This window comes from Sabethes cyaneus, chromosome 2 (assembly GCF_943734655.1).
Source record: "Sabethes cyaneus chromosome 2, idSabCyanKW18_F2, whole genome shotgun sequence".
NCBI lineage: Eukaryota > Metazoa > Arthropoda > Insecta > Diptera > Culicidae > Sabethes > Sabethes cyaneus.
In genome coordinates this window covers 217,691,953-217,719,189 of record NC_071354.1, presented here as the reverse complement: position 1 = coordinate 217,719,189, position 27,237 = coordinate 217,691,953, and the positions used below count along the sequence as shown (strand labels likewise).

The following is a 27,237-nucleotide window of genomic DNA, read 5'->3' as shown; positions in this document are numbered from 1 at the left end:
TGTAACACAAGTCTATAATTTCGCTCTTAAGTCTCCATAAAGTAGATTCTTTGGACAGAACACATTCTGATGACGGTTGAGCAGGGTTATAGTAAGAAACCCTTCGCACAGCGAAAATTTCTTTAAAAAATGACTTTTAGCTCCATATCACCAAATGCCGCTGGGCTATAGTCAATCTTTTAATGTCAAACGAAAGATTTATATTATAAGAATTCGAATGACGAAATGGCTGCTCATCGGCACGCGTCTTTATTCAGCAGTATTGGCCAAATGAAGGACATTTTACCTGGGTTTTCTCAATCTGGGTTTTACATTTGTTCATATAAAAATCAATATCTTTGGGTTTCGCTAGGATAAACTGATCTTTTATTACTACAAGAAAGCATTCGTATCGAATCCGACGACAGGGCGTACCGTCAGAAAAATCATATCACTGGAATCTTTATAAAAATACATGTCTTTCCACATCAAACGATTGAATGTTGCCCAGTAGCAATTGTGCATTGCTTGAACTATGCCCTGAACACAGCACAACATTCTTTGCGACGGTTGTTTATTCCTTTCGTTTGGCACTCAAACTGCAAATTTGGTTGAACTCTTTCTGTTCCCTAACAGTTCCATGTTTCTTCTTAAATTTTCACATCACAGTGGACCAAGATTCTAAAGCGCTCTGAGCTCCGAAGAATCAGTCGCATGTCTCTCTTTCGGAATCCCAGTAATGCCATTGTCGTTGTACCACTGTTTGGTTATAAAAGGGGAATTTTTCAGTCCGCAGCTACAGATTTGCGTACCAAACGAGGAACTTTTTCCAAAACATTCTCTTAGTTTGCAGTCCCCCGAGGCACTCTGCAGCTCGAACGCAGTATTAAATACTTGTCCAGAAATTTGTCCAAAATGGTTTACTTAATTTAACAAATGTATTTGGAAGCTGTTTATGTTTATTTTTATGAAGTTAATGAAATGCTTTGCATGTTTGCAGTTGCAAAAAAACATATATTTACTTATCGCCTTACTTATTTACATTGTTTGCCACAGCTGGTCTCGATCGACTGTCTTATGCTGCTTTGAAGTCATGAAGAGGTGATGCGAGGGTACCTTATACTCCCGTTGTACATTTCTACAAGATCTATCGAATGGTAAAATTTAGTCCGTAGTGGCGCGGGCTCCAATGAAGCTCGCCTGATAATTCCTTATGAAACCTTGGGCTATCAGTGATAGCCGGTGTAACAGAATTGGGAGAGTGCCTTGTATGCTGCGTTTTCCAGCATTATGCCGTTAAAATTGCTACAATCGAGCCGAACATCCTTTCTATAGATGGGACAAACAACTTCTTTTATCCATTTCATTGCCAGCATTTCTCGGTCATGTTTATAAAGCTCTGCTGGTAGGCGATCCTTGCCCGCGGTTTTGTTGATCTTCAGCAACCCGATTTCTCGGATCGGGTCTTAATCTTCTGGAAATCAGGTGGTGGAACATTACTATCTGCCATAGGCATTCCTAGGTTAACTTCCGTTTCGGCTCCGTCGAAGAATTGCTTTCACCTGTCAACCACCTCGCGGTCGTTTATGATCAAATTCCCTCCCTCGTCACTACACATGTCAAGCTTCGATGTGTAGCCCTTACGAAATTGGTTCCCCTTCTCGTAAAACTTGCTCGTGTCCTTAACTCGGACTAGCTGTTCCAATTCTTCACGATCTCTGTCCTCCTTGGTGCTTTTTACTCTTCAGTATCGTGGTCGACTAGTCCCTTGCTCATCGGTATTTGGCCAAGTTTTCCCTCAGATAATTTTGCCAAGTTCTTTTTTCTCTCCACCGCTTGTTCCCATTTCCCATCATAGCGGCCTCTCCGATAGCCGTGCGTATCGTGGCCCAAACGTCTTCGAGGGTTGAAGCACCAAACTCCTCGGAAAAAGGTTGTCCGCGCAAACTTTGCGGACTGCGAGACGATGTTCTCTTCAAATGACGGATGGGATTTCCTCCCGGGTTTCAGCACCAATGACTGTCTGCGCAAACCTCGCGGACTTCGACACGACAATTATCCGCTAACGGACTTCGAGAACTTAATTGCTTTGCTTCGAGACAACGACAATGTGGATTAACTTTCCACACCTTCGGAGAAACGACCGCAGCGAACTAGAGATAACCAAAGTAGGATTCGGTTCGAGAAAAAAACACATGCATCATTTGTTATAACTAACTACACTGTTCTCAATTCGCTGAGTGAAATATTTAATCAGGTTCAGGGCTGAATTCCACCTCCGAACAAAGGAAATGCCAGTATTCGCACATAGTCCTCGGTAGATTGCGGGTTATCTGGTTGCCTACTGTTTAGCCGAGGAGGACGGCCTTCACATCTGTCTACGGTTGACAGTTCTGAGCGCTCGATCGCTGACTGGCATTTCTCTTCAGACGCTCACTAGGAAAAAGGCATGATGTTTTATCTTACAGTGGAATCATCGTTAAAAGCCGCATCCCTGACATGGAATCAGACAGTCTAGACTTCTAGAGTAACTAGACTGTTCCTCGAGCCAACATTCATTATTCGCAGGTCCCTTATATGTTCGCATATGACCTTTCAGAATTCTTCTATTAGTGCATGTATGTAGAATGTATGTCTGTTGAAGAGTTGGATTTACTGTGTAATATCCAATGTCTAATGACACTTTTCGTTTAATTTGTACTTCTTGTGTAAGTGTTTGTGAGCTGTAAAAAGCTGTGGCGATCTTTAATTATAACCCGTTTTAGAAATCCTACAGATGATCCTACAGATCTAGACCGAAATATTGGTCTAAAAAGTGAACTATGTTTCTACAAAGTTTTCCATCAAAAATATTTATAGTATTCATTTGGTCACCGCCAGCATCAATTGGGGCTATATGGGATTTATAGTATCGCAAGTCGTGAATCACTTGGACTGCAATGGGATACAAGGGGCTTATGTAGATTGTAAAAAGTATTCATTCTCGCTAACGCTATCAGAATCTAATTTTCATTGATATCATAAATTTTCACTCAGTTGGACCGAATATTCTTGTCTTTTTTATGACAGAAGTTTTTGGATAAAAAGGCCACTCCGACAGTCCAATGATGGTCTTTCGTGGCAACCTCTTTGTCTTAAATATCAGAATCAATATCTTCAGACACGCGAAAAGTCGAAAACCAAAACCATAGTCGTTGGTTCGAAAGCAGAATCTCACTCGTGAAAGCGAAGTTCAGTCCAGAGCAATTAAACCAACACGAAGATCTAGTTCCAGTTAATTTTTTCGACACAGTCGCCAGACCAAGATACCTTAAACTATAGAGTGTCATATAATAGAGCTGCGGATTCATCAAAGACGCATCCGCAGGACTATCACATGACACACTATACCCCAAAACTCCCAGCTCTAACATTTTATTTATGTCTCAAATAAAAAAAAATATCAAAGCTTACCATCTGGCAGCATGCCAATTAGTCCCACCAGAAAATACCTAGGTACGTTTTTAAAAAGCAAATCAAATTAGCTAGAGTATAACTAGAAACGAAAGAAAAAAATACAAAATAAACAAATTGAATTTTGAACTTTAATATGACGGTTTAGACTATATATAGATCCTTGGAGCGACAACTGAATGGGCACAATTACACGATAGAGCGGAGGAAGTTGATAGCATTTTCGAGCAACTGCGATCATCGATCATCGCTACACAATTGTAGGATCAGGACCCCACACATATAGTGCAATGTAACGAAAAACAAAGGTAATGGTTTTAATTCTAAAGCTAGTGAATTGCTTTCGCAATACTTTGAATTGGAATTGCGTTCGAGTATGATTGGATTAGCATTCGAATGGTTCAGTAGTAGAAAGAAATAGTAGGCAACCAAACACTAACCATTTTGTCGGTTTCTTTTCTAGATTTAATACAGCACCACGTCACAACACACCTTCACGCACACTCATTTTTCGCTAGATTTTTTAGAAGCAAACGTCAGCAAACTTCCGGAAAACGACAGTCTTCAAACGAATTGTTACTAACTAGTAGAATTAATGTACTCGTATTAAAATCAAGCATTTCAAAAAACACATTTTAGAACAAAATTCGATGATTAAAGCTATTCTACTGTTGAAGTTTGACCTTAGTAAACGATTTTATTCGCGCATTAGATTAAGTCAAGCTAGCGTTGCTGCATTATTACGCTTCCAACTGTTTTAAATTGAATTGATCTAAAATCCTAAATTCTAAACTAGATGCCTCGTTTCAGCTGGAAATTCTTCAAGAAGTATGTTCAATTCGACTTGTTCAAAGAGATAGAGTATTTATATTTATTGCTAGAATAAGGGCCATATATTTACACTCAAAACACTGATAAGCACCGCAGCAACATACCTACTATGTGTCGAAATGGGTAAAAGTTATATTTCTGTATTGCACCAAAAGAAAAACCGCCGGGAAGCCACAATCACAAAACCTCCAGCTACTTTGTAGAAATATCTCATTTTATTGTAAGTTCAAATTGTCAATCAATTACCAGCAGTAGTATGATAATAAAACAAATTACCGGCGTTCAGAACGCGTTTAAATCGATTCAATACGATAAACCGAAGAAATCAAATCAAAAGCTGAAATAATAAAAATGATTAAAAACTGCTTGCCAATTAATATCGCAACTTGTTAAGCGTCAAATTTACACATATCTAATTCAATTAGGATTTTTTGGTTAAATCATCCGTATCACAAACCGTGCGAGACCGAGATCCGTGCAATTTCCGTGGTCCTAAATGACCTTTCAAAAATTTAACGATTCGCGTTGCTTTAATGCTCAACAGCTAAAACTAAGCAAACTCCGATAAAGGTACAAATTGTTGTACGAATTTCTGTCCCGCACGGTGTACTCCAGCTCCGACTTCAATCGTTTCTTCAATTTCCTGTATACCGATCGATACCGGCAAGGAATTCTTTACCGACAAAACACTACTCTCGCAACAATTAAAACCAGAATTTTCTCTTCTGCAAAATATAATTAGAACGATTTCTCCATTGCCGTGGTACAAATCCAAACTAAGGAATTCATCTAAAGGTACTTTAGGACGACGAAAAACAGAAGGCAGAAGGCAGTTTAAATAACAGATTAATGTGGTTCGACATAGAGCGGACCGAGCATGTTTCGTATGTATTTCACTTCACTGAAAATCCGCTCACATAAACTTGCGAACCAATATAAAACCCTAATGATGTGTTTCTTTTTTTCTCATCTATGCCGAAACAATCCTTATGTCAACCTTAAAATACAATCAAAGAACTATATTAGGTATAAACATATGAACCTAAAATCCGCTACTAGGAAATCCGCATGCTAGGTAGCCGTGCGGAAAAATGCTACATTATGTATTTCTCCGAAACTATTTAAATAAATGAGTTTATTTTTTATAACATAATTATAAAATATATTTCATTAAAAATGTAAAATTTAAATCATTCTGAATTGAAGCTATATCAACAACAAACTGATTTTTTTATGCCGATAGTCTTTCCAATAGACGAAAGAAAAGGCAGTAATTTTTGGCGGCGTACACACAGAAAGCGGAGAGTGGCGTAGGCGTATGAACAACGAGCTGCAGATAGATGCTACTTGGATAGATTTCCATTCCGAACGACTGCGTAGTGAAATTCGCCCACCGCAATTCAAGAAGCCCACCGCACACCCAATTTATGGCAACACTGGGAAACACAGTAGTAGCACTTCGTTATCGCCCGCTACTAATTCGTGGATTATTCATACTAAAATCGTTTAAACTACACAAATTTTGAGTGCAACGTTAACTTTAATGGTTCCTGTTGTAGCCCGTCGTGAAGTGTCGTTTAAATGATCATACAGATCCGCATCCCGCGAACTTTTAGATGAACACCTCCAAGCCATACAGTGACGCCGCATCGGTTGCTATTGTTTTTCGGTTTCTTTGAGTGTAACTGATTGTCCGTCATCAGTTCGTTTCGGACAAAAGAAAAAAGACTCGAAGGCAGTTTAGCTTTTACAGCACTTAAACTGAAAAGGAAGCAGAACCGACTTTCTCAAACACATCAAGTGTCAAAAAGTTCCATACTACTGTTCAGTGTGAACTTCCGTATGTCTCTATAGACTAAAAATAAAAAATCATCAGTATTAAGTACGTATCGCATCCATAATCATGGAAGAAGAAAAATGCGGTCTGTGTGGTCTTCCTAATCCTCCGTCCAAGCAAAGGGGGAGGAAAGCGAAACAAATTAACTGGATTTGCTGTGATAAGTGCTCTGTGTGGTGCCACACCGTTTGTGTTCGAATCAGTGACACGGAAATGAGTGACTTGCAGAGCTACAAGTACTTCTGTGAGAAATGTACTATCCGAGGTAGTCTAGTTAAAACAGTAATGAGCTCCGATCTTCACCTGGAGGAAGAAGTCACACAGCTCAATCAAACCATTCACGATCTGACAGCGCAACTAGCAAAGCTTCAACAAGAGATCGATAGTGTCCGCTTAATAGGTAAAAAGCAGCACGACCGTTTGCAGAGTAAGTTGAACAATGCCAAGCAGCGTGATGGTCAATGCACTGCCCATAGTGAACTAATCACCAGCATCGAAAAAAAACTCGAGATTATCGAAACGGGCGCAAAGCTCGCTAGCACCTGCTCACAATCAGTGAACTGCTGTCGTCTAGCTATCAACAAGATTCCATGCCGTGAAGGAGAGAATGTCCGCGGCATCGTTGAAAGTGTGCTTAATTTCCTTGGCACACATGAAGAGCTGTCTCACGTCATCAGCTGCTTTCGAATCGAAGTTAAACCATCAAAATGGTCCAATCGCAACATATCTCCAGCAATAGTTGCAATCTTTGACAGTAGGGAAGTGCGGGATCGTGTACTCAGGAAATATTTCGACAGACACAAAGACGCCAAACTGTGTCATCTGAATCTTGCTCTTGACCTCAACTACCGATTCACACTAAACGAAATGCTGTCGGTAAAACCCTTTCGGATTCGAAATCTCGCTCTTCGTCTCAAGCAAAAAAAGCTCATTCAATCCGTCTTCGTACGTAATGACATCTCCGTTTTGATCCCAGGACATAAGCGGTATACACTAGTTGACAGCACCGAACATCTGTTAGAGCTTACTGGTCAAGACCAAGGCATAAACGAATCATCTGTATTCTTAGATGCTCTTTCGTCCGACATGTCTTCTTCACGTTGCTAACCCTCCAAACTACAATACTGACGATTTCCAACCGTTCGTTAACTGACATGTCCAATAATAATATTTCAAACCTGCGTATCGGGCATCTCAATGTCCGAGGCCTTGAACACCATATTGATGGTGTGAAGCTACTCCTCGATAAAAACCAGTACCATTTCTTTGCTACGACCGAAACCAAGCTCAAAGCATCATCTCCTGTGGGACCCATCCGTATCCCGGCATACAATTTCATCAGACACTCGCTGCCCACCGGTAGAGGACGTGGTGCAAAAACATGTGGCGGAATCGGACTATATGTGCGTAAGGGAATCAAAGCGACACCGATACTCAAATCAACATTCGACCCGACAATCCCCGTCGGTCAAAGGTTTGAATTCCTTGCCGTAAGAGTGAAAATCAATCAGCTAAATATCTGTGTGGTAGCCGTCTACAATCCCGTCTGTTCTAACCCTCATTTTTCGCTGTGTTACGAAAAACTACTTCTCGATCTGCTCGACAATGGGTACGACAGACTATTTGTAACAGGTGATTTCAACATTAATGTTGCTTCGACTCAACCAACAACAAACCATACAGCGCTGAATCGTATCAACAATACTTTCAACTTAACTATCCTTCCAACGGGCCCTACACGCATCACCGATCACACCTCAACAACTATTGATCTGCTGATCACGGACTGTCCTAGTTCAGTGATTAAATCAAAAACTTTTACCGGTAGTACCATCTCGGATCACGAAGTAGTGTACTTGCTAGCGAACATCAAGTTGCAGAGAACCGCGCCCCACACAATGCGCGTCCGAAACATCCGAGCCATTAATCAACTGCAACTGCAAGCCGATTTTCTAGCAAGAGACCTTCAATACATCTACGCTGCTGAGGATTCTTCGGTTGAGGCAGATCTACTTACTGCCGAACTAAAGGATCTACTCCAGCACCACGCCCCCGAGCGCACAATCGTCGTGCGTGACAAACGTACACCCTGGATCACGGAAAGTATCAAGCATGCTGTGGAGCTGAAATCATTAGCATACACTCTGTATTCACGTAACCCTAACAGAACCAGAGGAGATAACCAGTGGCAGGACTATGTCCGAAAACGTGACAGGGTCAACTGCCTCATTTTTGAAGCCAAAAAACGCTATGCCGAACAACATTTCGATCATACTCTGCCAGCGAAACAACTGTGGTGTAACCTCAGAAGAGAAGGCATACACAACAATGCAAAAAAGGACTCACCTACCGAAGAAAGTAATGCGGATGACCTAAACCGTTTTTTCAGTGATGACCATCGCCAAGTGCAGAGCGCAAGCCAAGCCAGAACATCGTTCGCACCCCTCCACCGTTCGATTGATCGAGGTGCAGCCGAGTTCAACTTTCGTCGTACGAACACCGATGAAATAAATCGAAAAATTTTCGAAATCCATTCGAATGCAACGGGCTCGGATGAAATTCCTATCTCCTTCATTAAGTTACTATGTCCATTTATCCTCCCACACCTGTCCCATCTGTTCAATTCAATAATCGAGTCGAAATCTTTTCCTACCAACTGGAAAAAAGCCATAATTACTCCCATCCCAAAACAATCCAACCCTACCCAGCCCAAGGACTTCCGACCAATTAGTGTTTTACCTGCCATATCAAAAGTGTTTGAAAAAATACTCCTCACGCAAATCACGGAGCACCTGGACAATTCGCAAGCGCCTCTACCTTTGTTGGCAAAATTTCAATCTGGCTACCGAAAAGCTTACAGTACTACCACCGCTCTGGCTAAGGTAGTACACGATTTGTATTCCAACCTGGATAACAACACGTGCACGGTAATGGTCCTTGTTGATTTTTCCCTCGCTTTTAACTGCGTAAATCACGAAATTCTCAAGACTAAACTTCGGAATGAGTTCTTCTTTTCGGATGCAGCATGTGGCCTGGTGGCTTCATTCTTGCAACGCAGAAAGCAATCGGTCCGTCTAGGCGGAATCATATCAGATGAGCGAGATGTCCCCGACGGGACGCCACAAGGGTCTTGTCTGAGCGCGATTCTATTTAGCTTGTACATAAACAGCTTACCAGCGACATTAAAATGCAACTACCATCTTTATGCTGATGATCTGCAGGTCTACTTTTCTGGTCCAGCCTCTGATGTCGACAGACTTGTACAAGCCATCAACAGAGACCTCGAAGCCATCGTGCACTGGGCCGATGCAAACTGGCTGGCGCCTAACCCAAAGAAAACTCAAGCCATCATCTTCAGTAAGACTGGGCTAATTTTACCACAAACCAGCATTACTTTTTGTGGCGAAACAGTGCCGCTATCTAACGAAGTAACGAATCTTGGACTGAAGCTAGATCACAATTTGACTTGGACTCATCAAGTGAACGACGTCGTTATGAAAGCCTATAACGTCCTGCGCACGTTTCGCCGATTTTCCTCGGTGCTTTCTTTGCAAACACGACGCAAGCTGGTGAAAGCGGTGGTAATGCCCATCTTCATGTACGGCGACATCGTATACTATCCTGGACTATCGGCATCCCTAAAAGACCAACTACAACGCTGTTTCAAATCTGCTGTACGGTTTGTATACAAGCTACAGCGACGAGACACAACTGCCGCCGTTCGAAATACTATCCTCGGAGTCGATCTACCAGCTAACTACCGGCTTAGAATATGTTGCTTCATACGACAAGCTTACTTCGGCAACCAGCCCGATTATATTCAACAGCTCCTGCAACCTGGACAGCAGCAACGTACGCGATGTCTCATCATTCCTAGGCATACAACTAGTAGTGGAAAAAGCGTGCTCATATACGGAGCCACATGCTGGAACGGTCTCCCAATAGACGCCAAACTAAAGCCAACTATATCGACCTTTAAAAATTTTACAAAGAGATTAGTGTAATTGTTTAATGTTTTTTGATTAGTATTAATTATTAATTTGTGTGTTCGATTTAGTCGTCAAGTACCGTCGATTCGGGCGAAATTGATCAGTCGGGTGAAATTGATCACCTTGGACCAACGAGTAAAAAACTCTTTATTCTACGTTTATACTGATTCATAAAGCTGAATATGCACCCATCCATATAAAGATTGAGTTACAGGTCAAAGTCACTTGGCTTTCAGCAAGATTGATCTTGTAAATGGCTTGATTTTTTAAAATTTACTATTTTGATCGAATTGCAATTTTCAACATGCCCGATAAAACTCCTTGCCGTTAACACAAATTTCGTTGCAGAAGGAAATTTTGATAGAACTAATTCGATTCTCTAATTATCTGGCTGTGCTTTGATAATTTCCATGAATAAAATTATGCGACAGAAATTGTTTGATTTGACCTATTACGAAATAAAACGATTGATAACATCATGAACTGAGGCAACATAGATTTCTAGATCGCTATGGGTGCGAAATGGAGCTGCCACCTGCGAAAGTTTATTCTTTCTGTGAAGCAGAATGGAGATTTATAAAAGGGTGCAAAAGACAGACAATACTTCGCACAAATTTTACAAACGCTCCATATGGCAGTTGCATGAGAGTGCAAGAGATCGGTTTGTGCTTACATAGCGAAATACAACTACACATTCAAAGAGACAGTCAAGCTCCCGTATATGAGGAGAATTAAATTATTTGTTTCACTAGATTGGTAAAGATTGTATACGAAAATCGTACATTTACACATATATACAGCAATGTTTAAACAAAAACAAACGATTACGATGCTAAAATTGGCTTAATATCTTTTCTATCGTTCATATTTATTTAGCAGATGCATCCACCATGCTAATGTAGAGCTGACTGTTTGATTTTTGTGCTAGTTGCTGTACGCGACATTGTTGCCTACATACAGGCAATATCTCGATTACGCCAGATTTTATACTGCACGTTAGGTTATTGCTGTCAGAGCGTATGGTTTAATAGCAATATCGTCTTGATTTCTACGTGATCAATTTCACCCGTTATTTGTAAATTTTCAATTTCACGATTACATTAAGTTTTATCTAAAATAAAACTATTTATATAAGATATAGATGATACTGTCGTGTAGCCAGCACTACAGTACTTATTTTAAAATTGAATCATCTTCCTAAATATGTTTCTATTCAAAGATATTTAAAAAATACTCGAAAAAGTGATCAATTTCACCCGAATTCACGGTATCTATTTTCGTTTTTGTGTTTTCCTTGACCTGATATAAAGTTGTAAACTAAAGGTTACCGTAACAAATAAACAAACAAATTACAAAATTACAAATTACAGTTGCGGAATTTGCCTTGAAGTCGTTAACCTAATCCCATTCTTTGCTGAAAGTTGCATTCGCTGGTTGCTACCTGAACGACATCCTTGCTGCGTGGACAAATCAGTGGCAAAAATGAGCTCTAATCCCAATAACTAGAAGCCGCTGGTTTGGAATCTTACAAGATGTCTATTCCTATGTTAAAAAAAATACAATGAATCGATTAGTGATAGTTCCATCTTATGCAGAACTTGGGAAGATGTCCATTTTGCCTTATTATCCCCTAAAATCATGGCAAAAGCTAATTGAACAGTATAAAAACTTATTTGTTGCCCGTGAAATAAACTCAACTAACTTCCAATTCCAAATGTGGTCAAAACATCAGAAGACTCAGAATCCATCCAATCCATACTGTGCGAAATGCAAGAGCAGTCCATTTTACACAATTCACCAACCCAATTCAAAAATGGACAGCGCTTTCGGGTCCCCATCGAGTATTGTCCACGATTCGTGCCCGTACAGGACTACCGGTCTTATTAGCCTTTTGTATCTGGTATATTTTGTAAGGGGGTGAAGCTTACCAGACCTTAGCGCCTTGTGGAGTCCGTAGTAAGCACGACTTCCGCTAAGAATACGTCTACGTATTTCTCTGCTGCAGTTGCTATCCGACGTCATCAACGATCCGAGGCAAATTCGTCCACCACCTTGAACCCGTCCCCGTCGACTACCACACTATTGCCTATGCGAGCTCGATCGCGTTCAGTTCTTGCAGCTAACAGATACTTGGTTTTGAACGTATTCACCACTAATCTAACCTTTACTGCTTCACGTTTCAATTTGGTATGCTTCTCAGTAACCGACTGGAGCGTCCTTCCGACAGCGTCAATGTCTTCAACGCAACAGATAAATTGCTCCGCACGTTTCATAACACCTTCGAGCGCGATGTTGAACAGGAGAAAGCAAATACCATCACTTTATCGAAGTCCTCTGCCTGTTTCGAACGGGCTGGATAACGCGTCCAAAATCCTCACACAGCACCGAATACCATCCATCGTGCCTGAATCAGTCTTGTCCCGGGAAAGCCGTTTTCGTCCCTGATTTTCCGTAACTCTTCACGGTCGATAGTATCGTAGCCGACCTTGAAATCTATGATAGGGACTTGGTATTTGCGATGCTTTTGGAAGATCTGTTGCAGCACAAAGATTTCGTCCGTTGTCGATCGCCCATCCACAAAACCGGTTTGATAACTTCTCACGAATCTACTCGCTACCGGCAATAGACGACTGAAGATGATCTGAGAAAGAACTTTATAGGCTAGGCGGCATTGAGACTGGGATCGCTCGATTGCTCTCACATTCCAACTTGTCCTTCTTGAATATTAAGTATATTACTCCCTCCTTCCACTCCTCCGGTAGTTGTTCTGTTTCCCAGATCGTATCAGCCGGTGCAAACAGGTAGCCAACCTACCCGGACCTTGCATCTTGATATTCTCCGCTGCCATGCCATCTTTGCCCGCTGCCTTGTTGTTCTTCAGCTGCTTGATGGCTTCGATCACTTGACCTATTGTGGGAGTCGGCACATAACCATCACCCGTACTGATGTCATTCTCCCTACCGTCTCGATATTTCGTCTTCGCGCCATTCAGGTGCTCATTGCAGTGCTGCTTCCACCTTTCGATCACCTCACGTTCATCCGACAAGATTCCTCCGTCGGAGTTTTTTGTTGAATCTACGCGTTTCCTGAAAACAATACAGCTGTTCCATGTCCTCGCACTCCATTTATTCCTTTTTATCCCGGAAAAAGTGAGTTTGCTGTCTTCGTTTCTGTCTATATCGTCCACCGTTTTGACGGGTCCCCTGCCGCAGTAACGGCGCCCGCGCTTCCTCGTCGAACCAGCCGTTACGTCGACTCCTCTCAGCGAACCCAATGACACCTTCCGCTGCATCGTTGCTGCATCTCCCTCACCCGACAGCGCAGCCTCAAAACCGTTGTGCGTACTACACAGTAGCGACCTCAGCTAACTTGAGCCGTGGCAGAATGTACCGTAGCGAGCTACGGTACCGAATGTTGGTAACAACGCAGTCTCTGACGCATTTTAATCGTCAAAAGGTAGTGGTCAGAAACGATGTTTGCGCCACGCTTAACGTCGAAGATATCCAAGAAGTGCCTTTCATCAATCCAAGCGTGGTCGATTTGCGAGTCCGCCTGTTGTGGTGATCTCCAGGTGTAGTCAATAGGTCGATGATTTTCATCCGTGAGCGGGTGTGCGCTGAACTTTCCAATTACCGGTCTGAATTCCTCCTCCTGGTCAACCTGAACTTCGAGGCCTCCGATGACGAATTTGGCGTCATGCCTTGGGCAGTTGTCGTATTCAATCACGCGCCTTTGTATGTCGCCCATCACAATAAAAGCTATACCCAGCTCTTGGGTATTGCCACAGCTCTGGTAGATGATGTATCCATCTCTATACGAATGTACCGTAGACCCCTTCCAGCATACCTCCTGCAGCGCTGCAAAGTCGAACTTGCGGGCCCTCAATAAGTCGGAAACGATACGGGCACTTCCCAGAAAATTGAGCGACTTGTAGTTCCATGTTCCAAGCCTTGATCTATGCCGATTGTTCCGGTCCCAATTTACGTTAATTGCTTACTGTACTAGTTAGTATGTTTCACGGATGACTTGTAGGGCCTGCAGCAACCCCCTGTGTCGACGGAGGACCATCATGACAGAACTGTTTAGAGTCCCACACTGACACGAGGACGATGATTCCTCTTTCCCTATCAGCATTAGTTTCCACCGGAGTTGATTACCCTATTCCCGCTTAAGTTGCTCGCATCCCGTCTGTGACACACACTGTGACGACTTGACGTTTCCTCATCCTAGTGAGCGCCTGCACTCCAGGTTGAAAGCGGCTCACGACAGCGTCTGATCCAGAATGGGCGCTTAAATTAGGAAACGTGTTGTCTTGTCACTAAAGCTAAAATGGCTGATCCATCATGAGACTCGGTAGTGCGGGAAATCTATTTAAACAATGTTACTACGAAAGATCAAGAAAATTAAGAAATAAGGACATGGAATGGATTCTTAGCACCTGGAACTGCAGATTGCTGACTTTCGTGGATGGCGACAGGGTGTTGGTCGATCAGTTAGAACCCCAAAAGTTCGGCATCGCCGCTCTGCAGGATATCTGTCAGAAAGGCGAGCACCCAACGAGCTGCGGAGAGGGTTTGTAGTCATCTGCAGAACGCAGGACCGCGTGATGGATTGGAAGACGATCAACAAGAGAATGTGTATGTTGAAAATAAAACACGGCTTCAACCATCAACCGTTATGAACGTGCACTGTTCATACGATGGCAGTCCAGACGATAAGTAGGAAGCGCCTTATGTGCAGCCGGAGGCAACATACGACAGCTATTTGCTAAGTGTATCAATAGATCTTCATCGGAAATATGAATGCTCAGGTCGGTGGGAAGGCAATGCATAGACCGGGGATCGGGCCTTATATCCTGCACACCGACACGAATGATAACGGCCAGCGCTGCATCGTTGCATCTTTGCAATTGCCCAAGGCCTGATGATCAGAGACATTTTCTTTCACCGCAAAGATATCCACAAAGAAACTGAATATCATCAACATACGCTTCCTACGGGATGCGAATGTACATTACATAGTAGCTGCCATGTGCGCTCAAAACTATCGACGGTATATACTTCGCGATAAAGCCGTTCTCGGCGGCTAAACGAACGATAATTAGACGACCCGCAAGTTGCCTATTGGAGGCTGTACCTTCCTTTCTGGATCTACGTGCCTTGACCCTCGAATCGACCAGGTTGCAACCGCGGTTTAAAGTGAAAGGAGGTCTGACGAGAATTGGTATGGGCGAAACACGTCGTAAGGATGTCGGACGAAAGAGTCGACCAGGTCGAAAGCGACTTGCGACTTCTGAGAAATTGGCGACGGCTGGGTCAAAATCGAATTGAATGGAGATAACCGCGCAAAACAGAGCTAGCCCGGTTCTATGCTGAGGACATCTGGCACATTCATCTGGCACGATAAAGAAATTAGGCAATGCGGGACAGTCCCACAAAATCCGGGACGTCTGGTCAGCCTGTTTAAAGGTTGAAGTCGACTTGCGAGTGTCGAGACGCTCAACGAATTGGCGATGAGGAGACATAGAGATGAAGTTCTTGATACAGGTGCAGGTGGAGGAGGAACCCTTTTCGACAATAACCGACGGATGTTCAGCTGTATCTTCCTGTTGACGTTTGGTCTCCGGAAGAAACGTACGTCGGCAATATCCGAAAAGTGCCGACCTTCAACTAGAACGTGCTATGTCTGAGAGCAGGTCTCTTGATTAGGGTGTTTTCTGGTATGTTTCTCTGAATGTTCCGCTTCGCGGCTATGACCGTTATCATTGGTGCTTTCTGTCAGCAAGAATAGAAAAAAATTTCACGTTATCAGGTTTATCGTTCGTCTCTACGTACTTGTACGTATTTTGCCTAATCCTATCCACGCGTAGACGGTTTATTGGTATAGATATTGGACTATCGATAAATTACAGAACCGCATGACATAACCGAAAAACGAACAAAGGGAATACGGGCAAGGTAAACTTTAATGCATTCAATAGAAAAAAGAACATTTATTTTATACACGACAATGCACTCTTTAGTAAAGGTGACTGCACCAAGATACTGTAAGCAACGTGCTCATCCGCTTCCAATACTCATCCCAAATAAATACTGTCTCTTCATCACTTTTTCACTCCTTCGCTCTTTTCTCGAGAAGGATCTAATTTTTGCCCGGGAGGCTTCAGCTCCCTTCTAGTTCCACCCATAATTCGAATGTTTCTGCATCATCTTCCTCCATATGCTTCTTAACAGGTGGTGATGTTGTACTCAAATCATGGTCCATCCCGTCAACAAAACGTTCGGGCAACGTACCTTCATCAGGTGTCATGTAGAAAAACTTTTCCGTCCTCGGTTGGCGTGGAATACTCTTGTGCGGTAAAACGTCCTTATTCAATAGGTGCCTTTGGAAGTATCTTTTGGCGTTGACCTTCACACTGCGGTAATCCGAAGGCTGAAATTGCGAACATCTTGTATCGATTTTACATTATTTAACTGGACAGTAATACTCACATCAAAGTGTTTCTGGCAAACATACAACATTTTGTTGGCTAGTACCGCCGGTAATGGGTCTACATAGAGTCCGCATCGCTGCAGCCATACATTTCGCAGTTCATACTCCTTGGGCATCACAAATAGTATGAGATCCGGACAGTCTGTTTTATTTGCTCCGCATGAGATTACGCAACACTCCCATTTCATGGGCTTAGCAATGTATGTTGATGGTAGGCGCTTTCTTTTTCTTGCTTTGCCACGCGGACGGACACTTCTTGCTATCTTGCGCTTCTTTTCGGGTACAGGTGTTGTGCTTAAATCATGATCGATATCGATATCGTCGACAGAACGATCCGGTAACGTCAGTGGATCTTCTTCAGGCATCATGTAGACAAATTTTTCAGTCACCGATTGGCGTGGAATACTCTTGTGCGGCACCACGTCCTTATTCAATATGTTCCTTTGAGAGCAACTTTTGGAGTTTACCTTTACAATTCGGTAATCCGATGGCTGAAATTGCGAGCATGTTGCATCGATTTACATTATTTATCGGAAAGTAAATACATAGCAATACTCACATCAAAGTGTTGCTGACAAACATAGAACTGTTTGTTCGCTAGTATCGCCGGCATTGGGTTTGTATAAATTCCACAGCGTTGCAACCACACTTTTCGTAGCTCGTATTGTCTGGGCATCGAAAAAAATAACAGTTCCGGACGGTCTTCTTTATTTGCTTGGCACGAGGTTACTGAACATTCCATTTTTACGAAATCACCAATGGCAAAATGATGGAATAGTTTGTTGCTTGCGGTTTATTTAAATCTCAGATTTAAATGACTGAACGATCAACGACGGAAATTTCAGGTATCAAATCAAAACAAAAAAGCTGTCAGGAAGAGCATGGTTTATCTGCTAAGCTGTGTCGTCTAAAGCCAACGTATATTGACAGTTACTTCGGGTATATGTTAAGGTAATTAAGCGATTTTTGACCAATTATTTTTATCTTTTCACCGTAAAGGAGTTGACCGATGTTTTGACGTAGGACTACGTCTTTGTTTACTATACTGGGATTGGGTAGCACTTTGTGAAAACGAAAATAGAAAGGTAACGTTTGAATGAAAGATTTCAAATGGCAATAACTATTAAACTACTGAACGAAACTGAACAATTTATTTGTCAGCCATTTTATGAAGGGGGTAAGCGAGCAATTTTATGGAGGGCCTGTAAGAGGGGTGGGGTGCTCCGATACAAATGAAACACAAATTTCCTCATAACTCTAAAACTAATCAAGCAAAGGGAACCAAATTATTGGCATGTGGGGTTTTTTGCAGGCATGAATTTATTTTATGATGATTTGAGACCCATCCCCCTAGTTGTAGGAGGATAAAACAGAAATTTTGCATTTGTACTATATTTTCTGCTATGTAATGCTTTGCTATGCTATGTAACAAAGTGTGAAGTAACAAGCTATGTAACAAGCTGTGAAAGTAGACTAGTAAAACCTTCTTGGAGCAAGAGACAGTGAATCGATACCTCTAACTTATGTGCCGGTTGCCATTCATGTCAAAAGACAGGACATTCGAATGGCACATCATATTTGCGATGAACGTGCTTTGGTTTTAATGTTATTTGTAACCAATGGCCCTTTTAAAGGTCACAAGCGTCTCTATGTCTCTACATAGAAATCTCTATGTCTCAATGGTTGCAGGCGTTGTACCCAAGTAGCACACGTTGTCACAATTGAGTCGCAGCGGCTGATATGCGACCAATTTAAATGTAAAACTTCGGTTACAGTAACCTAAAATATAACAGTTGTGCAACCGAAATAGCGCAACTTATGTAACTAAATATGGTTACATTAACAGTTACTCAATAACCAATATGTAACATGTGTAGTTACAAAATGGTTACTATTGAAATTATACATAAAATGTAAATTGACTTTCAATTGGTGGCAAATTAGTTATCTTGAAACTTTTATTGCATAGCGAAAACAAAGCAGCAGGTTTATTATTTCAATCCATTGCTGTCAACGTCAAGTAGTAAATTTAACTATTGAATATAGAAGAGTGTATAAATTTCGCTTGTTATTTCAACACAAAATTTAATGCAGTTTCAAATTTATGGTGAAATGCATGATTCTAGCTTTGAAAAATTCACGCGCTCTGATTTAATCTAGCTTTTCGTTACTTACTTCTTTGAAAAATTGATTTTTTGTAAAACAAATGATTGTATGACATTTGCCCGAAAACCACTTGCCAGAAAATTATTTGCCAGAAATTTTTTGCCAGAATGAACCAGTTCCCAGAAAACCATTCCCCAGAATGAACCATTTCCCAGAAAACCATTCCCCAGAATAAACCATTTCCCAGAAAACCATTCCCCAGAATGGACCATTTCCCAGAAAATTATACTTTGTCTCCCAGGAAACTTCACCAGAATGGACCATACCCCAAAATACATGTATTTGCATGAGCTTACCAGAAATTTGAAACAATGAAGCGTTTTATTGGTTCTTGACTCTTTTTTTTGCATGTCAGAAGGGCATTGGGTTAAAAGGCCACTGCGACAGTCTTAATGATCGTCTTTTATGGCAGGCCCCGACTGCTGTACACAGTTTACGTACCGCTCATACCCATTGATGGAGTTGAGCGGGATAGTTGTAATCCTGTGCCCCAATTTGGTACTACATGGTTTATAAAGCCAATGACCGTTTTGTGATTTAGGTTCCATACGTGATTTGGAGTTAGAAGGAAACTTCCGAAGAAGAGAACATTGTTTTCGCAACTTCCTTTAGTTTTACCGTGAACATGCGGAAACAAGACGTGTGATGTGTGTCATGGATCAAGTGTATGATAAATACTTGAAACAAAAATGTTTCTTGCTGTCTAGTTTTCGAATAATTTCCTATTAACAGTTTCCCTAAAATCAGCTTGTAGTAATTTGGGTTTAACTATTACTGTTCGGAAACTGCGACAGCATGTTCGGCCTACTTATTGAGTATATGCTGTCCTTACTCGCTATCGCTCGTTCGGACTCAACTAAGGGATAGCCCCTACTAGTCAGTAAACCTAGGAAAATGCTTGCACCTAAATTGAGGTGATCTCTGCGGGGGGGCTGCCCCCCCGCAGTGGCCGGCGCTTCCGACGGCGGGTCGCCGGCGAACACTCGCGGCCTACGGCCGTCTCGCCCTGAATCATCTAGGAAACACTTGCTACTAAGACGGTAAATAAGTCACACCTTGTAATCAGGATAACTTATTTGCATTAAAGGGAAAGAAAAAAGGATTTGTAGTGCAAGTAATATATTTTCTTTTGTGTATGGCCACGTAAAATCCAATGTCCCGCTAACCAATGCAAATAAATACCATAATAAACCATATACCAAAAGCAGCAGATCTTGAGAAATGCTTTTTTGTTTCCTTCGTTATCCCATATTCTCCTTAAACGCAAAAGATTAACTGTTAATTGTTTTTATGACGGTCAATGTTAACCTTGAAAATATATTCTTATTAATGTATGATATTATTCGAGAAAAGTTTATAGGAAAAATATAATTTCGGGAAAGAAAATATTTGGAAAGCGTGGCAAAGAGATGAAAGAGTCTATTCGGGAGAGTTGTACTACGCGTAACGCTGCTATATAGACAGTAGGATCTTTACACTGACTTCGTAATTATCCTGTACCCCAATTACCGATTGCGGAATCTGTCGATAAAGAACGGTCAAGTCTTATGAAGTTTATCCAAGGCTTTGCTTTGTACTACGCGTAAAGGTTTTTTAGGAAAATAGTGTATTCTGGAAAATGGAAAATCGTTTTCGGGGAAAAATCTCTTCTGCAGATTGATATATTCCGCAAGATGGTTTTCACCAAAATGCGAAAAATGGTTCCATTTATTAAATTTTTTGGAGAATAATCTATTCTGGGGAATGGTTTTCTGGCGAATGGTACATTCTGGGAAAAATATTTCTGGGGAATGGTACATTCAGGGAAATTTTTTTCTGGGAAATGGTACTTTCTGGGGAATGGTTTTCGGGCAAATTGCATTCTGGCAAAAAAATTCTGGGGGATGGGTTTCGGGCAAATGTCATACAACCAAACAAATATGTACAAATATAAAAATATTAATTTTAATTTTCTGATTTTTTGAATTTATTCTTAGCAATAATGAATTAGTGAAGCATTCACCTAGAAATCATTAAAAAACAAATTGTTTTCGCTATCACTTAGTAAAATTCATAGCCATTTTGCCTTTGGTTTTCTAGTACACCATCGTCCTTGAAGTTTTGCATCGTTTTCGGCATATTGCATGAATTGATATGAAGCAGACATTGTTCATAGATATTGGGAAAAGGTGTTTTTAGTGATTGTTGTGAAAAGAAAGTGTTAAGTTATTATCAAAGAATAGTTTCAGTTTGAATAATACAGTTTACCAGCAGTTTTAATCATAGAAGGTTACATTTCAGTTACATTCTAGTTGCACGTAACCTTAGCATTCGACCTGGTTACGCTATCAGTTACGGTAACCAATATTAAATCTGTTGTGATCACTTATTTCTTATGTCGTCATTTCTAAGTTACACTGTAACCTATTTTCATTGCCGGTTTCGTTTCGATGTAACTTGATCGTTTTGACGTTTGAGAATAATCAAAATTTGTTTACTTAATACCAATGTCTGTGCGGAGAGGATTCCAAGTATCATCAATTAAGTAAATAAACGCATTTACAAGAGCATTTTGCAACCCGTGTACTAATTGTTTATCTTTACCATTAGTAAAATTCTTGAGATCTAGTTTTTGCTTAATCCGTTGTGTTTACAAGGAACAGTGAACAAGTTGTTGCGAAAATGTTACTAGGTGACTTTTTTTGACTTCGTAACTGCTCGTAACGGAAAATTAACTGTTTTGCGACCAGCAAGTTGATGACAGTTTGGAAAAAGGTTTTATTTGTGTTACTTGATAACTATTTGGTAACTCGTAACTGAAAGGTGACTGTTTTGCGACGACCAAGTTGTTGACAGCTCGAAAAAATGGTTTCAATTTGGTCATTTGGTAACCAGCTGGTAACTTTTTGAGATTTTTGTCACTAGAAAACTAAAAAGTAACTATTTTTAATTTTATGTAACCTAACTCGTTACAAGTATCCTAAATGTAACTGTTGTGCAACCTTTTTTTATTTTTTTATTTTTATGATTAGTTACAAGTGCTACTTGGGTACTTATGAACCCCCGTCCACGTATTTTCAAAGTCACCATTGAATTCAATGAAGAATTGAAACTGAATACTTCGCTCTTTTCTTTTAAACATTCACTTAAGCAATGACACTCACAGATTCTAATGCCAGATACAAATGCCAGAAATGCAGTTTACATTAATCTTTAATCTAATGATCTGATATAGTCCTACGTCACCCTTTCGTACAACCCTTAGGGCTGTATACCAAGTAATTTTGTACACTCATGACCTTCCCATATGGTGTATGAGGGCAAATCTGTATTTTTTTATTTCAGACTTTTGCACTCTTTAAAAAATTCCTATCCTCGCTTTACCTCAAATTGTAAACTTTATGGTAAAGGACACTTTAGCAATACAAACTACCCAAACAATGTACTAACTATATCAATACCATTCGATTAAGCCTTATAAACATTACAACTTAACTTATGTTGCAAATTTCTATATTTTGTATATTTTCCTAAAACAATAAGGAATGCCAATTAGCCTATAGTGAACCCCACAATAAGATAACGAGGAGGATAGGAAATTCGGCTCATTTTGCTAAATTGTAGTGTTTTTTTTAAAACGGTAGTTTTTTACCGCAAACATATAGGACACCGCCTGTAGTTTCTGAGAAGTTGGCGCTAGTGTTTCATTATGCGCCATGCGTGAGCAGAGTTGCTACAAACACAGATATTTGTGCATGCATAAACTTGGGACCCATAAATTATTTTAGTTACTGTGATTTCTCGCTCTACTAATGTTCCTGAATTTTAAAGTACTCCATAAACTATTTATGTTATTTAAAAGATTATACCGAGAAAATAAGACTCCGGAGAAAACGGTAGGGTCCCAAATTTATGCATGCGCAAATATCTGTATTTATGGCAGCTCTGTGCGTAAGAGTATGCTTGAAACTATCAATGTTTCCCTGTTGAATACAACAGATGTCGTTACTTTGTAACGCATATTGTACGTTTCGGAAACAGCTCAATTTTACGCGACAATAAATTTACTCTAAGCCACAGCATTACTCTCTCATGCAACTCAGTTTCTTTTGTGTTTATCGCTAATCGCAATATAACATTGGACACCTGAACCAATAAATAGTTGGTAAACATTGTTGTTATTTTATTTATTACGTTCATGTTACAAAATTTAATTTGTTCGAATTGAAATGTCGCAAACATATTCAGCTCCTGGCTCTCGCACGATATCAAATCACTTTTCCGGGCTCTCGGATGAATAGTAGTAAGATGCGAATGGAGAGGTATAGAAAAAGATTGTTTTTTATCAGAATTAATCAAAATCAATCAAAATAAAATAGGTATTGCCCGTTTCTTTGGTAGCAAAACGCGCTGCTCACTTTTTTGACGGCTTGAAATCGTCGCAGAAAGAATCTGCTTGACTGTATGTAAGTTATAAGTATATATTATGCTTGTCTAGCACGTAAGCTTTTGATTTACTTGGCAAAATAAACGATATTTGCCCCCGCGACGACTCTGGCGACGGTTTCGCCCGCGACGGTATAATTCATCGCGTACGAAAGGGTGGGAAATTGATAATATGATCAGTGATCGTTTTTCAGGTAGGTAAACATAGATAAGTGAGAAATTTTGATTTTCCTACCACTAGAAAAGCGCCATCTCTTGAAAAGCAACGGTTCGTATGGTGTCATATTAACGTGAGCGACAGAAGAAAGTAATGAAACAAAGATGTTGATAGGATCCAACAGAACAGTACCAGCGGTACAGTTCAACGGTTAATAACTACCGGCGATCCACAGAGCCTGGGAGACAGAACTGTGCGTCAATTGTGTACTTTAGTGTTATTTTGCCAGTTTTCCCAGCAGTTACCAGTCAAATTGACGCTGAACACAAAACACTATTTGGCCCCTTGAAAACATTGAGACATTAATAAAACTCCGCCCGCATAAAAATTTTCTCTATCAATAAAATCCAAAAGCTTCGTGCTTGAGACAACGCTCGAGTGCAATCTGGTGTATATTAACGTTTAGACGCAAATGCCTATTTCAAGTTGCCCACTAAATTCGCGATACGCGATCAAGTAATATCTATATCGAAGAGCAATATGTTTCATCAATAATCTTACTTACTAAGCATGGGATCCGTTGCGGTGTCCTAACCCTGCACCATGACCGTAGTTCGATTAAATAAATCCAGCGTGAGGTTGCTCAAGAAGGCCGGCAGCGAACCGTGCGTTCCCAAGTGCGTGGAAACCATTTCGGAAATGGATTCGCTGTATGCCGTCTCTAGCATATTCAGAACCGTACCCGACTCGTTCAGCCGGAAGTTGAGATACTCTTCCTCGCTCTCGGCATACATACTTGAGATGCGATAGTTCGTATTCCCAACGCGGTCCACTCTGTAGCCGAACAGCATGTAGCACACCTCGCGGAATTCATTACTCGCCGCTTTATAGATCTCCTTGATGTGCTGGTTCTTTGCCTCCAGTGATTGCACCTGGGCTTTAAGACTGTTCATTTCCTTAACATTCATCGTCATATTGGAATCATTCAGTCTCATTGTCAACTCGTCGTTGCCCTCTTCCAGCTTACGATTGCGAATCTTCAATCGTTCAATTTCCGCTTGAAGTTTCTCGATTTCATTTTTGTGTGCTTCATACGCTTCGTTGGCTGGGCTATCAGCAAAGCGGACAACCTTGTACCGGTCTCGGTTGATTTCGGCACGCAGGGTAGAATTCTCCAATTCAAGCTCCAGCTCTTCCTTCCGCCTTTTCAAGCGTTCATTTTCCACACGAAGCGCATCAATTTCACGACGCAATTTCTCGTACTGCTCGCTAGTGAGTGCTGAGTCCATTCCTGATGAAAATCGCAAGTGTTATTCTAAAACAAATAAACAAATCAATAGGTTTACTCACCAATTTCAGGCATAGATTTCGCTGTCTGTAATTCGCTCTCCAGCTTAGTATTCAATTCTCTATAACCAGACAACTGCTTCTCGAGCATCTCTATTCTGGTACGCATCTGAGCTTCCTGGCTATTCAGGGTGGTTGGATTAACTGTAACAATAAAGTAAAAATAAAAAATTTGCCTTCGAAAAGAAACCCAATACTCACTCGTCAAATCCTTCTCATAGCTGTCAAGCAACTGCTTCCAACAATCCCGCTCACCAGCCACCAAATTCAGCTTCTTCTGCACCCGATGCAGCATCATCTGATGATTCTTCAAAGCCCGCTTGTGGTCGTCCAGCTGCTTCTGCAATTGTTCGTTCTCCGCGCGAGTCTCGTCAATAACAGTTTGAATTTGACTCTTCTCATTTTTAACCGAACTTTTTTCGCTCGTTAGAATTAAATCGTTCTGCAGTATTCGTTCAATCTGTGAACGCATAACCACCGGACTGCAAGCGGAATTTTTCGGGCAAAAATCAACGGCCAGCTTTCGCCAATCCGACAGCTCCTTCTCGATGTCCTTAACCTTAACGCTCAGTGCTACCGCATCGATCTCATTTTTCTCAAAGTTCTCCAACCGCGTCTTCAAGCTAGCCACCTGTTCTTCTAGCAACATTTTATTTCCAATCACATCGTGTAAATTCTTGGATTCCTCTTTAAGGCGAGCAACCTCTTTTTCCATCTCCGCATAATTTGCCAGCCGCGAAGTGGACAGTTTCGACAGATTCTTCCAATCCTCATGACTGCCAATTTCATATTCCAACGACTTAATTTTGGACTCTGCCTCCGAAAGGTTATCCTTCACCTCCTCCAGTTCTTTTTTAGTTGAATCATACGAATCGGCCTTATTTTGCAGCGTTTCGTTTATGTCTTTATACGTGTCCAACTCCTCTTGAGTAATGGAAAGTTGATCTTCGATCTCTAGCAATTGGTTATTCAAATCACGCACTTCTGAATGTAACTCATTTTTCTCTATAGTATACTGCTGTTCCATATCTTTTAGAGCACATCGCAGCTCGTACAATTGGTCTCCGGACGATTGTTTCAAAATATTATACTGATTTTTATATTTCACCAGTTCCTCTTGTGCTGTTTTCTCCCGTTTACGTAAAGCCGATAGATGCTTCTCCAAATCAGACACCTTTTTGACATTGAATTTCAGCTCCTTATCCAAGGAAGAGATTTTATGTTGACTTTTAAGTTGAGTTGTTGCAATTTGTGTATTCTGATGTTCAATCTCCTTCTTCAACATGGTAATCTAGAAAACAAAACGAATATGATTTTAAACGGCACAAGCAGAAAAACATAAAAACTCACTCTTGACTTCGCCTCGATAAGATCCGCCTTCATCCGGCGGGTCTCCCACGGACTCTGTACGGCATTCGAGCAATTGACTACTCCGGTTGATTCCTGGGACACGTTACGTTCGTCCAAAGTAGTATTGTTCCCGTCGCTGGAGATGTCGTTCATATCGTAGAGCTTACGCTTTTTACGATCTGAAATCAACGGAATAGTATAGGTAAACAATAAAAACATAACCTCTATCCTCAGAAGCGAACCAGACATAATCAATACTTACTTAATTCAAAGGAAGCATTTAGATAGTCGAAACTAAGACGCTTGGATAGACTAGCCGTAGATAAGCTATCATTCATGGCATCATTTTGGCCAGTATTATCCATTAGATTGTTTTCCATTGTTTCCGTTAACTTCTTTGCCGCTGCCCTGTACAACGATGTTCCAGACCGTCGATCGGAACGCTTGCACTTAAACGCTGTTTGCACCTTTATCCACGCGGTCTTTTAATAAAACTTGATCTGATGCAGGCAGGCAATAAATTATACTTTCCAATTACAATTACTTTTCTGAACAATTCGATATTTTTAAGAACTTTCCATTCACTACAATATTCTCAAGGTACGCTACTCTTCCGAAATAAAAAGCGATAAGAAAATTTTGACGTTTTCATCACAAGGGTTGCCAGATTTTTCATAAAACCCTGAATAAGCCACACAAAATGTCGGAGAATATTCCAAAAACACGTACACTGAAAAAAATGTTACAGTTGCAACAAAGGAGCCGTCAAATATTACAAAACACAACAGGGGGTGAGGGTATGTTGAGTTTCTGTTACAAGTTGTTACAAAATTTTTTAGTGGAGAGGGCTTTGAGTAATAATGTTATGCGTAACGTCATAAATAAAAAAAACTATTTCGATAATATGTATCCAGCTTTTTACGAGCCATAATGGCGGATGCGTTCGTAATATTTGAACAGCATTTTTGACATTTCCCTAATACATCGCACGTTTTCTTTCCGCGCGTTCACGGTAAAACTAAAGGAATGTACGGAAAGAAAACGTGCGATGTCTTTGAGAAATGTCAAAAATACTGTTCAAATATTACAAAAAATATTGACTGACAGACGAACAACGTCATGTGCAGTACCTTGCAAGTCGTAAGGGCCGGCATAGTGTCGTCGTCCTGAAAGTAAATAGTAGTTAGATTAAAACTTCTCGCTCGATGGTA

At 40.9% G+C, this 27,237-nt stretch overlaps 2 protein-coding genes across 3 annotated transcripts in view; both read right to left on the bottom strand.

Moving 5' to 3' along the window:
* LOC128734560 (mitotic spindle assembly checkpoint protein MAD1) overlaps positions 1-26,608 on the bottom strand; it is a 42,156-nt gene extending 15,548 nt beyond the window's left edge. The window contains exons 1-5 of one of the 2 annotated variants that reach the window (XM_053828823.1): positions 26,289-26,608; positions 26,027-26,205; positions 24,878-25,967; positions 24,680-24,820; positions 23,895-24,620 (exon numbers count right to left, since the gene is read on the bottom strand). In XM_053828823.1, coding sequence (XP_053684798.1) covers positions 23,920-24,620; positions 24,680-24,820; positions 24,878-25,967; positions 26,027-26,205; positions 26,289-26,406 — 2,229 coding nt within the window. In that variant the 5' untranslated portion in view covers positions 26,407-26,608 and the 3' untranslated portion in view covers positions 23,895-23,919. Of the gene's footprint in view, positions 1-23,766; positions 24,621-24,679; positions 24,821-24,877; positions 25,968-26,026; positions 26,206-26,288 lie in introns of those variants that run through there. The other variant, XM_053828821.1, reaches the window with a different exon arrangement.
* Positions 16,142-17,369, bottom strand: LOC128734562 (uncharacterized). Its single transcript, XM_053828825.1, has 3 exons — positions 17,141-17,369; positions 16,581-17,072; positions 16,142-16,521 (listed from the first exon to the last, which is right to left on the bottom strand). Exons 1-3 carry the CDS (start codon positions 17,321-17,323, stop codon positions 16,252-16,254), a joined length of 945 nt encoding a protein of 314 aa, XP_053684800.1. The 5' UTR covers positions 17,324-17,369; the 3' UTR covers positions 16,142-16,251.
* Positions 26,609-27,237: the final 629 nt, after the last annotated feature.

Coding starts and splice junctions, on each gene's coding strand:
- LOC128734562 (XM_053828825.1), bottom strand. CDS start 17,323: ATGGAATGTTCAGTAACCTCGTGCCAAGCAAATAAAGAAGACCGTCCG. Junction 17,073..17,140: donor TTTGTCAGCAACACTTTGAT/GTGAGTATTGCT, acceptor TCGCAATTTCAG/CCATCGGATTACCGAATTGT. Junction 16,522..16,580: donor TTTGCCAGAAACACTTTGAT/GTGAGTATTACT, acceptor TCGCAATTTCAG/CCTTCGGATTACCGCAGTGT.